The sequence below is a fragment of the Rhineura floridana genome, chromosome 4 (genome assembly GCF_030035675.1).
Source record: "Rhineura floridana isolate rRhiFlo1 chromosome 4, rRhiFlo1.hap2, whole genome shotgun sequence".
NCBI lineage: Eukaryota > Metazoa > Chordata > Lepidosauria > Squamata > Rhineuridae > Rhineura > Rhineura floridana.
This window is the reverse complement of record NC_084483.1, coordinates 91,701,120-91,718,674: the sequence shown is the minus strand read 5'-3', so window position 1 is coordinate 91,718,674 and position 17,555 is coordinate 91,701,120. Positions and strand designations below refer to the sequence as shown.

At 37.7% G+C, this 17,555-nt stretch overlaps 1 protein-coding gene across 2 annotated transcripts in view; it reads left to right on the top strand.

Annotated features, from left to right (window-relative positions):
• Positions 1-17,555, top strand: part of FRK (fyn related Src family tyrosine kinase) — an 85,560-nt gene that overhangs the window by 55,247 nt on the left and 12,758 nt on the right. For both annotated transcript variants that reach the window (XM_061623658.1, XM_061623657.1), the window contains one exon: positions 15,302-15,460. In XM_061623658.1, coding sequence (XP_061479642.1) covers positions 15,302-15,460 — 159 coding nt within the window. The remainder of the gene's footprint in view (positions 1-15,301; positions 15,461-17,555) is intronic.

Genomic DNA, 17,555 nt, shown 5'->3' with positions numbered 1-17,555 from the left:
TGTCTGCTTCTGTTCATCACAGGAAATCAAGATTTGCTATTCCACACCCAGCTTGGTTGGGTTCCATTATAGTTTCCAATTCCTCTCGAACCTAAATTCTCCTAGATCTGCTTATAATGCTACAATGTGATTAATGGCATAACATTTGGGGTAAATAATGGTGCAATTGAAGCTAGTGGCCATGGGGTTTCATTTTAGTTTTTAATTAAACAGAAAAGCAAATAACCAATGTCCTTTAAAAAAGTCATCTGAATGCTGACAAGATTTACTTTAATTCTTCTGGCAATATACAGTAAATAGTGAATCTGAATGTAAAATCAAATGTATTTGTTCTAATTGTATATATCATGGGTTATATTTTTTTAAATGTGCCATATTAACAGGCCTGGACAAAAGGATCTATTAATTTTAATCCATACTATCTTATTTTGATATATCTTTAAAGCGCCTAGAACACTTTATTTACAATGTATCATAAATAATGTTTTATTTTCATGTTGGCAGATAATTTTGAAATGTACTCGTCAAAGGCTTGTTGAAATATGCCCTCTAGTGTACAAAGTAGTGGCCTATTGTAGAAGTGTAATAATAAAATATTTATTGTGAGGTAATGAAGGGAATAATGTATCCATTTAATAAAAGATAGTGTAATACTTCTAGGAACACTGAATGTTGCAATTTTGCACTATTAAGGAGATTCAATGATAAATCTACATTTACTCCAAATCATCCTCCCACCCCAAGATTGGTTAAAAACTGGTCTTTGATACCGCCAATACTGGATTAAAAGTCTAAATGATTAGTCTGCAAGCTTTACATTTTAGAAAGGGGCTCCAATTAACCTCACAGAGAGGGTCACAAGACTCCTAATTAAACTGGCAGCAATCTTCATAAAACCAATGCAATCTTGTGAAGCATTAAGATGTTTTATTAATACATTCATGTTGGGTTTGTTTGTTTCTAAATGGGGCTAGTTGCGTTTGTAAGACAGGCTAACTTCTCATGTCACATCAGCTATTTAAATATACTCTGGCATCTCCTCTGCTGCTGGACTTGGTTACTGCCGAATATTTTTTATTATTATTATTATTACTATCTAAAATTTATTCGACGCCTATCTGACAGGACAACCTGTCACTCTAGGCGACATACAAAGGAATAGAACAAAACAACATATCAAAATATAAATCAACAGGTACATAATAAAAATACTAATCACAGTAAAAACCCCAATATCAGACCACCCCCTTAGCCACCTAACTATAGCACATTTCATTCATCTGACTGTACAAAGAGCCATGTCTTCAGCTGCCTCCGAAAACACAGAAGTGAAGGGGCTAGGCGAGTATCAACCGGTAAAGTGTTCCACAGCGTGGGAGCCACAATGGAGAAGGCTTTAGACCTAGTACCACTTAATCTGGCCGCTCTGATAGATGGAACCACAAAAAGTCTAGTGGCTGAGGATCTTGTCCGCCCATCTGCTCCAAGAAGAGAGAGTTGTTCTTCAGATAGATCAGACCAGCATCAGAAAAGGACTTATAAGTTAAAGCTAGTATTTTAAACTTCACCCGCAGCACTATCGGGAGCCAATGAAGTTCCCGAAGGATTGGGGTGATGTGTTCTCTCCTATGGCAGCCCTTTATGAGTCGAGCTGCCGCATTCTGGACGAGTTGAAGCGTACGCAAAGTTCCCAAAGGGAGACCAGCATATAGAGCATTACAATAGTCCAGACGGGAAAGAACCAAGGCACTAACTACAGTTGGTAAAAAGATGCTTTGGGAGGTAGGGGCAGATTTTGCGAATGAGGGACAGGTGGTAGAGTGCAGTCCGACAAACTGCCGCTATCTGAGCCTCCATTGTCAGTTGGGAGTCCAGGATGACACCCAGACTTCGGACTTGGTCACTCAAGGGAACAGAAACTTGGTTGAAAGTCACTTGAGTTATTCCTTGGTAATGTGCTATCTTGTAAGAAAGAGGGAATTTCAAACAAAAGGATGTCTTACCAGAATAGGCTGCAACCCATGCTGACTGCTCCATGAATATTTGGCAAGAGCTAGAATGAAACAGACAGCCACCTTTTGATTCTCATTAAAATGTGTATCTAATTCACACTTCTTGAAACAATACATGAAACAAAACTGTTGTTTGAAATTTCCACTTCTCCAAATTTTGCATTTTATTTCTCCAACCAAAAACTGTGTATATTAAGGGGAAATGTGCATAATAATGCATGTATTGTTGAAAATAACATATAAACATTAATCACATTATGGAATATTGCTCACAGAAATGTGTGTGCTAGGCAAAAATGCACACAACAATACGTATATTAAGAGAAATGCAAACTAAATGCTGATTAATTTTCATGAGAACTTCTTTTAAAAATGCAAACTGATGCAGAAACTTAAGACTAAAAAAAAATAAGAAACAGAGAAATAAAAACTGACAGATTCATCCATCCCTACCTGAAAGCACAGGTAGGGGTAAAACTAGAAAATACATGCAGATGCATGTAATATTCCCTGCTGCGGCATTAGTTTTTAAAAGAGGATCCACCAGACATTGTAATGTAGCATCTAGCTGGGCTCTAATGTGTCACATAAACGCTTTTCAATATGTTGTGTATATATAACATAAGCAAAGACAAAGGCTATGATTACCATGACTGAGCATGCACCAAAGTCTTTCACTGGAAAGTTTAAGTTGGCCCATACCGTTAGCAGCATTTGTGGTTCCCTTCAGTTTTCAAATGGCAGAACCAATTTTATAAAATAAGATAATACAAGATTGTATGGTGAGCACTGTTAGCACATAAATAATTCATAGGCCTGCCTTCATTTATTCCCCCATTATGGTGCTACCTGAAGCGATGTTGGTTCTGGTTCACAAAGACAACACTGAACGCCATTTTCTAGTTTCCTGTGCAAAGTGTCCATGTGAGGAAACTTCCTGAACTGTGGAAGCTTTTAGGAGGCAACAACAGCAATTTTGTGTCTATTGAAAACATGTTTTAATGTAAGAATAGAAGGCCAATCTAGTCCAGCATTCTGCTCCCACAGTGGCCAATCAGATGCCTATGGGAAGCCCACAAGCAAGACCTGAGCATAATACACCCATCCACTTGTATGCCTGAGCATCTGTTATTCAGAGGCATACTACCTCTCATGCTGGACGGAATATAGCCATCCTAACTAGGAGCCATAGTTACTCTTATCTGTCTAATCCCCCTTATTTGTCAAAGTTAGTAGTCCTCACTGCATCTTGTGGTAGCAAATTATGTGATTTAACTATGTCCTGTGCAGAGCTTGGAAGTAACTCGTTATTTTTAACGAGTTACTTTTAATTCGTTACAATTTTAAATAACGAGTGGGTAATTCCATTACATTTGGCAAGTAACGGAACGAATAGTAATTTCCCTATTTTTCAGCTTCAACTTTAACGTTTCCACGTTAGGTTGGATGTTACTTGGGGGCGGGAACAAGGGGAAGTCAGCTCCTGGCTGTGATTGGTTAACACAAGACATGTGCCTCACACTGATTGGACCTCTGCGCAGACTGTCTCTTCCCTCGTGATCTGTGTTAGGAGGCATGAGGGAAGAGGTTGAATAGGCAGGGGGAGCCTGCTAGCGTCTGACTCTGAGAGGAAAAAATGGATGCCGGAGGAAAAAGCCAGGGCAAGGACAACAACGGAGGAGAAGGCTGCAGCAGAATGGCGAAGAGCTGTGGAGGTGAGTGATGATTATTTGTGTGTGTGTGTGTGTGTGTGTGTGTGTGTGTGTGTGCGTGCCCCGGTGCGTGTGTTTTTGGCTGGAGTCTCTGGTTTTGGGGGGGGGGCTCCGGCTCTCTGGCTACCACCCCTTACTCTCTGGACTCTCCGCTTCAATTTAAAAAAAAATTAAGTTTCTAGGTGGTCTAATTCCCGAGATATACACCAAAACGTAACCCCCCCTGCAAAACTTTTATTTAAACAGACCATGCTCTAGCTACAACTCCCATCAGCCCAATCCAGTGGCCATGCTGGCTGGGGCTGATGGGAGTTGTAGTTTAAAGTAACTTTTCAAAGCTCTGGCTGCAACCCGGCCCTTTCATGATTGTGAGTAAAGTGCAGACTTGTGTTTGTGTTGTAAATCTCTCTTCCTCCAACCCTATTTTTAAAGAAATTAGGCAGGGTTTATCACAGTTTTTATTATGTAGGAAACTAATACTCATTTTTTAAAAAAATGAATGAAGTTCATTTATTTGTTTTTATTATTTTATTTATATCCCACCCTTCCTCCCAGTAGGAGCCCAGGGCAGCAAACAAAAGCGCTAAAAACACTTCAAAAATCATAAAAACAGACTTTAAAATATATTAAAACAAAACATCTTTAAAAACATTTTTAAAAGCTTTAAAAACATTTTTTTAAGAAAAAGTTTAAAAACATATTAAAAAGCAATTTCAACACAGATGCAGACTGGGATAAGCTCTCAACTTAAAGGACTTGTTAAAAGAACAAGTTCCTTATCACTTGAGGCTGCAGTTTTCCCGGGTTGAGTAAGCCCCATTGAATACATTGGGACTTGCTTCTGAGTAAACAAACATAGGATTGCACTATAAATATCTTTACAGGTTATATAAATAAACATATTTGATAGTCATGCTTATATAAATATTTTCATAGAATCATAGAATAGTAGAGTTGGAAGGGGCCTATAAGGCCATCAAGTCCAACCCCCTGCTCAATGCAGGAATCCAAATCAAAGCATTCCCGACAGATGGCTGTCCAGCTGCCTCTTGAATGCCTCCAGTGTCGGAGATCCCACTACCTCTCTAGTAATTAGTTCCATTGTTGTATGGCTCTAACAGTTAGGAAGCTTTTCTTTTTTTATATATATAGTTTTTTATTCAAATTTTTCCAAAAAACAAACAAAACAAAGTAAGAAAAAACATAACAATACTACAACAAAAAATAAAAATAAAATGGTTGACTTCCGATTTGTCACAGATCAGCTATAAGTATATAATATACATCAAACCTGTCCCTTAATATGTACATACAGAATCCCTTTTCTCCATAAGCTGTCTTAATTAATCATCAAATCCCAGTATCATCATTTTATTTTGATCTTTCGACAAAAAGTCTAAGAGAGGCTTCCAATCCTTAAGGAATGTATCTGTCGATTTTTCTCTAAGTAAACACGTCAATTTATCCATTTCTACTAAGTCCATTAATTTCAGTAGCCATTCTTCCATTGTTGGTATTGATTCCATTTTCCACTTTTGTGCATATAATAATCTTGCTGCCGTAATCATATATAATAATATTCTTCCATATTTCTTTTCTATTTGTTTATCCATAAAACCCAGTAAAAAAAATTCTGGTTTTGACTGAATATTTATCTTTAAAATTTTTTGCATCTTCCTACCTATCTGTGCCCAGAATAATTTCGCCTTTTTACATGACCACCACATATGATAAAAAGATCCTTCTTGTTGTTTACATTTCCAACAAACATTAGAAACATTACTATACATTTTTGACAGCTTTTCTGGAGTCATGTACCAACGGTACATCATTTTATAAAAATTTTCTTTAAGATTATAACATAATGTAAATTTCAAGCCTTTTTTCCACATATTTTCCCATTGATCCATTTGTATGTTATGACCAAAATTTTTTGCCCACTTTACCATGCACTCTTTTACTTGTTCTTCCTCCATATCCATTTTCAATAAAAGTTTATACATTTTTGCAATTATGTTTTCATCATTTGTATACAAACCTATTTCAAAATCAGATTTACTTATTTCAAACCCATACATTTTCTTGTCCATTTTATATCTTTCTAACAATTGTAAATAGGCAAACCAATGAAAACTATATCCTTCCTTTATCAATTGTTCTCTCTCTTTCATTGTGTATTCTCCATGTACATTTTCTAATAGTTCTTGATAAGTTAACCATTTCTCTTTTCCAGGCATTTCTCTTCTATAAAACGCTTCTTGACTTGAGACACATAATGGTATTTTCGAATAAAACCTTGGTTTGTATCTATTCCATATTTTCAACAGAGAACGTCTTATAAAATGATTGTTAAAGTCTACGTTTACTTTTACTTTGTCATACCATAGATATCCATGCCATCCCCACTTCAGATTGTGGCCCTCCAAATCCAATAGTCTTTTATTCCTCAATAAGATCCATTCCTTTATCCAGACTAAACAGCAGGCAGCAAAATAAAGTCTCAAATTTGGTAATCCCAGTCCTCCTCTTTCTTTAGCGTCTTGAAGTAATTTAAATTTAACTCTTGGTTTTTTTCCTTGCCATACAAATTTAGAAATATCTTTTTGCCATTGTTTAAAAGGTAAATCAGAGGATATTACAGGTATTGTTTGAAACAAAAACATCATTCTCGGTAATACATTCATTTTTATCACAGATATTCTACCCATTAATGACAGTTGTAGTTTATCCCATCTTAGCAAGTCTTTCTTAATCTCTGTCCATAATTTTTCGTAATTATTATGAAACAGCTTTGAGTTTTTATTTGTCATGATGATGCCTAGATATTTCAACTTTTTTTCTATTGTAAAATCTGTCTTGTCCATTAACTCTTTCTGTTCCCTTAAAGTTAAATTTTTCACCAACATCTTTGTTTTTTGATTGTTGATCTTAAATCCTGCTAACGGTCCAAATTCTTTTAATTTGTCCATCAATATATGAATTCCTTCCAAAGGGTTTTCTAATACAATTATCAAATCATCAGCAAATGCTCTCAATTTATATTCTTCTTTTTTTATTTTTAATCCCGAAATCCTTTTATCTTGCCTTATATCTCTAAGCAGCACTTCTAAAACCAGAATAAATAAAAGGGGAGATAATGGACATCCCTGTCTTGTACCCTTTTGTATTTCACATGAATCCGTTAAGTCTCCATTAACAATTATCTGGGCCTTCTGTGATGTATAAATCGATCTGATCCATTTTATAAAGTTGTCTCCAAAATCCATTTGCTCCAAAACCTGGAACATAAATTTCCAATTCAAATTATCAAATGCTTTTTCAGCATCTAAAAAAATCAAAGCTGCTTGTTTATCATTTCGTTGTTCTAAATATTCCAACACATTCAAAACATTCCTGACGTTGTCACGTAATTGTCTTTTAGGTAAAAACCCTGATTGATCTTCCTGAATAAATTGTTGCAATATTATTTTCAATCTTTCAGCCAAAATCATTGTAAAAATTTTATAGTCATTATTCAGTAGAGATATTGGCCGATAATTTTTTGTTTTAGTTAAATCTTGGTCCTCTTTAGGTATTAATGTTATATTAGCATTTTTCCAACTATCCGGTATCTTTCCCTCTTGCAAAATAGAATTCATTGTAGACTGTAAGGGTAGCAAGAGTTCTTCCTCCAAACATTTATAATACATTGCAGATAGCCCATCTGGTCCTGGCGCCTTTCCTAATTTAATTTTATTTATAGCTTCAGATATCTCTCTTGACGTAATAGGGCCATTAATAACTTGTCTCTGAAAATCTGTAATTTTCGGCAAATTCTGTTTAGATAAATACTCTTCTATTTTTTCAGATGGAATTTCTTGACACTTATACAATGTTGAGTAATATTGATGAAAAATCTTTTTGATTTTTACATTATCTGTCAGCGTCTCATCTCCTTCTTGTATCTTTAAAATAATATTTTTTTGACGTTCTTTTCTTAATTTATATGCTAACCATTTCCCAGGTTTATTTGCAAATTCAAAAGTCCTTTGTTTAGCAAAATTTAATTTCCTTTCAATTTCTCTAACTGTCAACATTGATACTTGCTTCTGTAACATTTTAATTTGATTTACAATAGAAACTTTAGCTGGATTCTTTTTCAATTCTTCCTCTTTTTGTTTTATTTCTTCCAAAATTAATTGCATTTTCTGTTGTTTCTTTTTTTTTAATTCAGAATTACATTTAATAAAGTATCCCCTCATAAATGCCTTACTAGTATCCCAAACAATATTTTCACTTGTTCCTTTATATAAATTATATTCAAAGAACTCCTTTAATTTCTTCTTACATTCTTGTACTACTTTATCATTCTGTAATAAAGATTCATTTAGTCTCCATCTAAATCCAAGATTTTTTTTTTTTAAAGTTAATATCACAGGATTGTGGTCCGAAAAAGTTTTTGGTAATATATCCATTTTAAAAATATCCTTCGCTAAAATTTTTGACATCCAAATCATATCAATCCTCGAAAATGTTTTATGTCTTTCTGAAAAATAAGTAAATTCCTTTGCATTATCATTTATATATCTCCAGGTATCCACCAATTCTAAATGTTCCATGAGTTCAAAACAAATCTTCGGTAATTTACCTTGTGTCTCTTTGATATTTTTTTCAGAAAGCCTATCAATTTTTGGTGAGATTACCCCATTCCAGTCACACATGACACACCAATGCTCATATGAAAACTCTGACAATTTTTCCATAAGTCCTGTATAAAACCTTGTTTTATCTTCATTGGGGGCATAAATACCCACTATCAAAATGTTTGTACCTTGTAAAGTAATTTCAACCCCCACAAATCTACCACTATCGTCCAATAATACCAATTTAGGAAGCAATTGTGGGTTAATATAGAGAACAACTCCATTTTTTTTTTTTGGTCCAGCTGAAATAAATTCTTCACCCAAATTTTTACAAATCAAATATTTGGAATCTTTCTTCTGAATATGAGTTTCTTGTAGACAAATTATATCCAATTTTAATTTTTTCAAATAATGAAACACTTTCTTTCTCTTCTGCGCCGTGTTGGCTCCATTTATATTCCAAGTTAGGTATTTGTAATCCATCATTAAGCGTGTATTTTAAAATTTGCCTGATGCTCCTTTTGATCCATCATCTTCCTTCCCCTCCTCTGCATATCCTTGTTGACTTTGTTTCCCAGGAACTATATCCATATCTTTGAGTTTATCTTCTTCCATATCTTTTGAAGCTTTTCTCAAGAAGTCCCTTGCTTTTTGAACAGTATTCAGTCTGTATTTCTGTTGTCTGAATGTAAAAATCACTCCTTCTGGAACGTCCCACCTAAATTGAATTTTGCATTGCTTAAGTTTTTCTGTAAGGAAAGCATATTCTTTTCTCTTACGTAAAAGTCTAATAGGAATTTCCTTCATCACCAGTATTTCCTTACCATCAATTTTAAAGGTATATTTAAAGTGTTGCTGTAAAACCATATCTCTGGTCGTCTTCTTTACGAAATGAACAAGCACATCTCTTGGAATTTTTTTCATTGTTGCATATCTGGAGTTAATTCTATAAACTTTGTCTATTTCAAATTCCATCCTATCTTCATTCAAGTCCAGAAATTTTACTAAAGCATTAACAATTTTATCTCTAATGTCTTCACCTGTTTCCTCAGGGATTGCACGGAATCTCAAACAATGCTCTTTATTTCTCATTTCAGTCACAGCTAAATAGTCCAAATTTTTTTCTAGTTCCAGATTTAGTATATCTGTTCTATTCTCCAAGGTTTGTACCTTTTCTTTAGTATTTTTTGCATCTTCCTTTATTTGCCCAATTGTCCCTTTAATCTCATCCACTTGTGTTTTAATATAGTCTTTTATATCTGTCAATTCAGTTTTCATTTCCTGTTTCATTTCCTGTTTTATAGCATTAATCCCTTCCATTATTTTTTGAAACATTTCTGGGGGTATATCCTCTTCCTGTGTATCAATAGAACCTCTTCGCCCCTGGGCCTTGGTTGTTTTTTTAGTTGTCATTTTCAAAAAGAGGCCTTTAATTTCTAATATTAATCACTGTTTCAGAACCTAAGGGCAGTCTATTTCTTTTCTTTTTTTCCCTCCACCAAAAAGAAGAGTTAATATTCCAGGCCTATTATTGAAATCCAGCCAGCACAACACAGTCCTTATCTGCTTCCAAGAATGCAAAACAATTCTGGTTGCCAAGACTAAACAATTAGTAGCATATACGAGCAGCGGATTCATCCAACAAGAAATAGTCCAAAGAGAAAAATAGTCCAAAATATAATAATTACCTCTCATCCGTTTTTAAACTTTAAAAGTCCAAATTCAAGCCAGCTTTTTGTCGTAAAAAAAGTATATAAGTTGCTTATATTTTCTTTCTTCCTTAATTATATTTAAAAGAGAAAAAGTATGACTCACCCAGGTTTCTCAATTGCTGATTCATAAACAAATCCCTTTTATTGCAGTAATTTAAGCCGAATGATAAGGTTTAGGCAGAAGTGGGCTCGCTGGTTAAGAACGTTTTTTTTTGAGAGAAGAAAAAACGCTTCGCTTTATTCCAGTTCAGCTTGCGTGGAATTCCTGACTCCGTCTTCAGCCGATCGGCTTGCCTTCTTATCTCAGGAATTTCCTGATCAATTCCAGCCGCCGACAGCTCAACGAAGTCTTGTGGAAGATCTGATCAGTTCTCCTATACCTTGGAGAACATTTAAGCCAGTCCAAGATCAGTCCAAGAAGCTTTTCTTGATGTCCAGTCGAAATCTGGCTTCTTGCAACTTGAGCCCATTATTCTGTGTCCTGCACTCTGGGATCATCGAGAAGAGATCCCGGCCCTCCTCTGTGTGGCAACCTTTCAAGTACTTGAAGAGTGCTATCATATCTCCCCTCAGTCTTCTCTTCTCCAGGTTAAATATGCCCAGTTCCTTCAGTCTCTCCTCATAGGGCGTTGTTTCCAGTCCCCGGATCATCCTTGTTGCCCTCTTTTGAACCTGTTCCAGTTTGTCTGCATCCTTCTTGAAGTGCAGAGACCAGAACTGGACACAGCACTCAAGATGAGGCCTAACCAGTGCTGAATAGAGGGGAACTAATACTTCACATGATTTGGAAACTATACTTCTGTTAATGCAGCCTGATATAGCATTTGCCTTTTTTGCAGCCACATCACACTGTTGGCTCATATTCAGCTTGTGATCAACAACAATTCCAAGATCCTTCTTGCATGTCGTACTGCTGAGCCAAGTATCCCCCATCTTATAACTGTGCATTTGGTTTCTTTTTCCTAAGTGTAGAACTTTTACTTCCACCCAGTTTTGTCATGCTGTGTCCCTATAAGTATCCAATTGCATACTATGGTTGTACAATACTTCCTTTACATTTTAAGTATGCATTGGGGTAGTCATGGTTCTCCATTGTTTTCATCCTGAGGGGCAGATAGGCTGAGAAATGGTGAGTAGCCCATGGTCACCCACTACACTTTATAGCTTATTTTCATTCTGAAAAATTAATTAAAACAATTTACATGCAGGCAAAATTTATTAAGCGGATTCACACAATATACACATATTGTGTGAATATACACATATTGTGTAAAGCACATCCAACTCGCATTTAAAGCGCATGACTTCCCCTAAAGAATTCTGGGAAGTGTCATTTCCCCCTCACAGTTATAGTTCTCACCACTCTTAACAAACTGCAGTTCCCATGATTCTGTGGTGGGATTCATGTGCTTCAAATGGGTGTTGAATGTGCTTTAAAGGAATGGTGTGGATCTGCCCTAGGTATGATGTTCATTCAAGAGTGAATTGAAAAGAACAATTTTAAAAGATACTTCTTACTCTTACTCATTTTTCAGACCTCTTTCTGAAGTAAAGGGTCAAATCTGTAAAAACATTTGGAGCAGCCACATTAAAAGATAAGGGCAGGGTATTCCAGGCAGGGGGTTGCCAACCCTGCTTGGATATGGATGTCTTTGCAGAAGAACCCTAGTCAAGGTTTAGCAACAGCACAGTCCAAACGATATCTACTTAGAAGTCAGTCCTGTTGAGTTCTATGGGGCTTAATCCCTTAGTAAGTGTGTTTAGAATTGCAGCCTTCAGGAGCCTCCATCTTTACTCCCCAAAGCTCCCATCTAACATCTCCACAACACTAGGCTCCTTTGTCTCTGCTGTGGCCTTCTGGTGACTGCCCTAGCCTGAAGGCACTTAACCCTTCTTGCTGAAAGCAAGTAGGCTAGATTAAATGTTCCCTACCCAGGCTCATATATATAAAATATAAACGGCATTTTGTCAAAAGTATTTTTGTCTACATTTTATACCTCATCCTTGGTTTTTCAAGCTTGGCATGGAATGCTTCTCATACAGAATTAATTTGAAATGCTGCATATTTATTATCATAATCATCATATTCAAAATAAAAAATATATGTACCGCCTTCAAGTTGATTCCAACGTATGGTGACCCTATGAATAGGGTTTTCATGAGGCTGAGAGGCAGTGACTGGCCCAAGGTCACTCAGTGAGCTTCATGGCTATGTGGGGATTTGAACCCTAGTCTCATTTTGTTCTCACAACAACCCTGTGAGATAGTAGGTTAGACTGGCCCAGGCAGGGTTATTTAGTGAGCAAAAATGATGCAAATAGGATCTCTTTTAATTGTGCTATCGACCTGCTTACTTCCACTCTGACTGGGGCATCTTGCAGCATGGGGAAGAGATGGGGGCACATCACAGCTGAAGTTCACCCACATAGGAGCATTATCTCTTGTTTATTACAGAGACGCCTGTTGCAGGTTTTGCTGCTGAGAGCAGCAGTCAGTTAGTGCGGCCACTTGCGTCACAGCTTGTTGATCCTGAGGAGGCAAAACTAGAAAGTGAGGTTCAGAAAGGAGGCCCTGTGCACGAGGAGGAGGAGGGCATGAAGCAGTGCCAGTTGCCCACAGCCACATCTGCAGAACAGCAAGTACCATGGTTTGGCTTTGAGAAAGCTTGTACATTTGTGAGCCAGAGTGGGAAAAATGTTGTTGTACGATGCAATTACTGCCTTCCAAGGATCAAAAATCTGAGATCAGCTGTTTCCTCCTCTCCAATGTGAAGAAACATTTTGAGGTAAGCCTTTGTCATGCTGGTCCTCAAAGAGTGTCCATTGTCTATTTATGTTTAAATTGTGAAGTTCCTCTTCCATTTTTTTCTTGGAGTCATGCTTTGTTCTTCTTCCTCAGAGGCCACACCCTGAGAAGCTGAGAGCAACTGAAGAAGCAATAAAAGCAAGGAGACGTGGCCTTCCTGAACCAATGCATGACACCCCTCCTCCCAAAATGCTGAAGCAGCAGCAGACAACCCTTGAGAGGTGGGGATCTGGCAGGGATCTGCTTCTTCTGGCAGCCTGCGTACACCCTCGCTTCAAACTAGATGGGCTGGAATCGTGTCAGGCCACCACCCATACCAACAAGTAAGAACATTAGGGAAGCCCTTTGGGTGGATTACTCCAAGGGAAATGTTGTCTCAAGGGAGGCATCAGAGGGCTTAAGGTGGTAGGCAGGGGCTGGGCCTTTTCTTCCTGGGGCTCCTCATCACAACCTTGGGTTGCTGCAGGTAATCCTTAAGGGACTGCTGTGCTGCCCCATGAGTGTGGTGACTTGGTCACCTTCCTACCTTCCATGTCATCATCCACAGGCTCAGGCTGGACCCTGAACCAGGGGACATGACAAGCATCAGGAAATGAAGAGCAGATGATGGTTTCCTAACATATATGTGTTAACATATTCTCTCTCTTTCTTAGATACACAATGGAAGCCTTGCTGAAAGCCGAAATAAAGATGGGTGTACTTAATGAGGACAGTGATCAGTCTTCAGATAAAGACCAGGAAGGAGATGACTTAGAAGATGACTTCTTTAACTTTCTGCCCCAGGGCAAGAAGTCAGCAGTGGACACTGCTGAGGAGGAACTGGTGAGGTACCTGAGGTCTCCCAGCAGGGAAGTGTCATCACTCCATGGCTTTCCACGTGTGCTGCGGTGTTTTTTGCAGCACAACACAGGCATGCCTTCAAGCGCCGCAGTAGAACGCCTGTTCAGTACTGGTGGCAACGTAATGACTGTAAAAAGACATTCCTTGTCTGACATGCTCTTTGAGCATCTTGTTCTTTTGAGACATAACAGAAACATATTATAAAAGCATTTCAAGTGTAAAATTTGATTTCAAGAGTTGGGGTATCTTCATTGCTTGGGGGGATGTGAGATTCTGTTATGCCATTATGTTAATCTTATGGATAAAATTTTTTATTCTACTACCCCCTGTGTGTGTGTGTTTATTTTTAATATTGTTTTAGGCTTCTTAGATGTGCAGCAGCCAAGGCCAGCACCTTGTAGGAGTTTTTTTAAAAAGTAACTGAAATGTAATTGTAGTGATTACTTTTGAGAAAAAGTAAAGTAATCAGTTACTTTCAGAGCAATTGTAATTGTAACCGTAATTACTACTTTTTTGGGCCAAGTAATTGTAACTGTAATTTATTACTTTTTAAAAGTAATCTTCCAAGCTCTGGTCCTGTGTAAAGAACTAGTTCCTTTTGTCTGTCCTGAATCTCCTGCCATTCAGCTTCATTGGACAATCCCAGATTCTATTATAAAGAGGGAGGGAGAAAACAAGTTCTCCTATTTACTTCCTCCACACCATGCATCATTTTATATGCCATTATCATGTCTCCTTCTGTACTCATCCTAAAATGTTGTAATCTTTCCTCATAAAGACGCTGTTCTAGTGCCTTGATAATTTTGGTTGCCCTTTTCTGCTTTACAACACTCTTTTTTTAGTAACCAGAGTTGTGCACAGTATTCCAAGTGTGGCCACCCCATAGATTTATATAAAGGTATTATGATACTGGCACATCTCTTTTCTGTTTCTTTCCTACTGATTCCCAACATGGAATTTTGTATTTTCCTGTCTATGTCTGGCCTTCTTTTATAACTTCTTTTCAAGCCTCATCTCTTTGCATTTGGCAAGCTTACTGGATGATAGGTGCACCAGAACATTATATTTTGCTCCTTCCCTGATGAGACAAATAATTCTAAGTAATAAACTTGTTCTTTTCCAAGGTATAATCAGCTACAACAATGCAGTTTTAAAGTGATACAGAAGCAAATCATTTATGGCTTGGGTTTGTAGCTAGAGGGATTGATTTGATACAGGCGACTTAAGATGTTGAAAATTACTGCGCTGTTTCTAATCATGGTTACATTTCCAGTATCTGAGAGCAGTAGTGAAACCAATAAAACACCACAACTACCATTTTAGTCATAAGATGACCAATGGCCATTACAATGGGCAAAAACCAGAACTACAGTTATTATTGTTGGGTTTTTTTTATTAAACACAAGAAAAGTCATATTGTCATTTCGCTTGCATGAATTCCTTACTCGAATAACTTCTGAGGATTTTTGCACTGATGTACACCCTACTTTGCAGAAGGAAAGAAAGTGTCTCTTGTCATTTACACAAGACTGCAGGGCAGACAAGAATGGCCTTTAATAACACGGGCTAATTTTCTTTTGTTGCTGTTCTCATTTCAGGTTCAATGGATCCAAAAGACTTCCTGAGGGAAGCACAGATAATGAAGAATCTGAGACACCCAAAACTCATACAGCTCTATGCTGTTTGCACTTTAGAGGATCCAATTTATATTATTACAGAGCTGATGAGACATGGAAGTCTGCTAGAATACCTCCAGAGTGAGTAGAAAACATTTCATAGCGGTGCTGTGTACAGCTTGCAGTATAGCAAATGCACTAGTAAAAAACAAAAGAGATGAACAGCTCAATAAACTTTGATTGGCTGTAGTAATTGGTGGGAGATCCACAAAGCGACCAAGTTACCTATCTAAACCTCATGAAAGACAAACTACATTTTTGAAAACTGTATTTTCTTATTCAGTTTTTAAATTTGAAATAACAATAAAAGACTTTCTATTTCAAAGCATTTGGCCCAAAACAAATGGACTTGTTCCTTTCCCTAACCCATCCAATCCTTTCTTGTAAAACTCTGAGCCATCTTGAAATGTCTTTGTACTCTCCCAGAACCCCAGCCTCAGGATATCACTTAGGACACACTTAACATAGTTAAGAAATTGGTTAAAAGAACAGAGCAAAAGAAAGAACAGAAAAATAAATACAAAGAAAAATCTATTTATTTATTATTTATTTATTAATTTTTTATCCCACCTTTCCTTCCAATAGTAGTCCCCCCCAACACACACATATTTATTAAATAGTCTATTCTCCCTGCACTAAGCAGAGGTTCCACATACCCTCTCAATCGCCAGAGAAGTTGATGAAGCTCTGCCAAAATCCTTGAAGTTTCTTCAGACGTTTTCATTTGGGTCATTCTCTCATTGGCTGCAAGGGTCAAAGACCAGTTATCTATATATGGTCGCATTCATGTATTCTATTTTTGTAATAGTGTCTTGACTATCAGCACGTCCCTTTGAAACCAAGCTACTTGATTCTTACTTAGTCCGCATATGTGAGGGGTATAGCCCATAAGTACTGGAGTGTATTTTGAATACTGTATTAGGTTAAGGATCATGCAGACATGACACAAAACTACATTCCAGAATGGCACTATAACCCTAACTATTAGCCCTCTTCAAACATCATATTTTTAGGCGCTCACAAAAAGAGGCACTGATGACCACAAACTTGGATGGCTTTAAAGGGCGATTGAATATATTCATGGAAGATATAGTATCAATGGCTACTAACCCTGAAGGCTATCTTCTACCTCTACTATCAGAGGCAGTAATGCTTCTGAATACCAGTTGCTGGAAACTGCAGGAAAGGAGAGTGCTGTTGCACTCAGGTCCTGCTTGTGTTCTTCCCATAGGCATCTGGTTAGCCACTGTGAGAAAAGGATGATGGGTTGGACAGGACTTTGGCCTGATGCAACAGGCTCTTATATTCTTAAAGTTTATGTGAAGAGAAAATGCATGGAGTGGTGGGCACCAGGAAAGCTCCATCCCCTCATCATTGTTCCATTGGCCTCCAACTTGTAGAGGGTGACGGTGTGAAGTGGAAAGCCTTCTATATCTAATCTAAGGAGTCCATCCATTTTAGAACTGCTATACAGGAGGCTCCCGACGTCACACAGTTACATTCCATGAGTTCTTAGGCAATGGGAAGGATGATGGTGTGTGTGTGTGTGGAGTGAGCACACTCATCCCTGCTGCTCCCCCCATATTAACTTTTTCTACAGTTAAAGGTCACACTAGAAGTGTGCTCTTAGGTTGTGAAGGTAGGATGTCTCAGATACAGCTCCTTCCACATCAGAAGGTAAGGTTCTGGGAGCAAAACACAGCTGGGTGCAGTGAAGCAAACACAAGGCCAAGGCAAAATGAGGCATTGCATAGACAAAGTGAGCCAGAGGTAAGGTATGGCCAGGCCCAAGAAAGCAGCTGAGATAGGAGCAAGCCTGACAGAAGCATATATACGGATCAAGCTATTTTTGCCTATTGTAATCCAAGAAGCTTCTTTGTTGGACTGACTTGTGATGCTGTAGTTCCCAGATTTTTCCAGAGGCTACTGCTGGTATATAAGCTGAACTCTTGCCTTATATCCCTCTGGTTCCAAGGATGTTGCAGTCTGGAGGCTTGATGTAGTCTGTGCTTGTCCAAGGAAGGCAATTGTAGCTGGTACCTACATTACTAAAGTCAGGGCTCTCTCCAGGTTTGACAGGGTCTTTGCAAAGTGACCTCCTTCTCTATTGGTGGCCCCCCTTGGGCTTACCTGGGGGTGGCAGTACTATGAGGAACAGTCCAAATAGTACCAACTG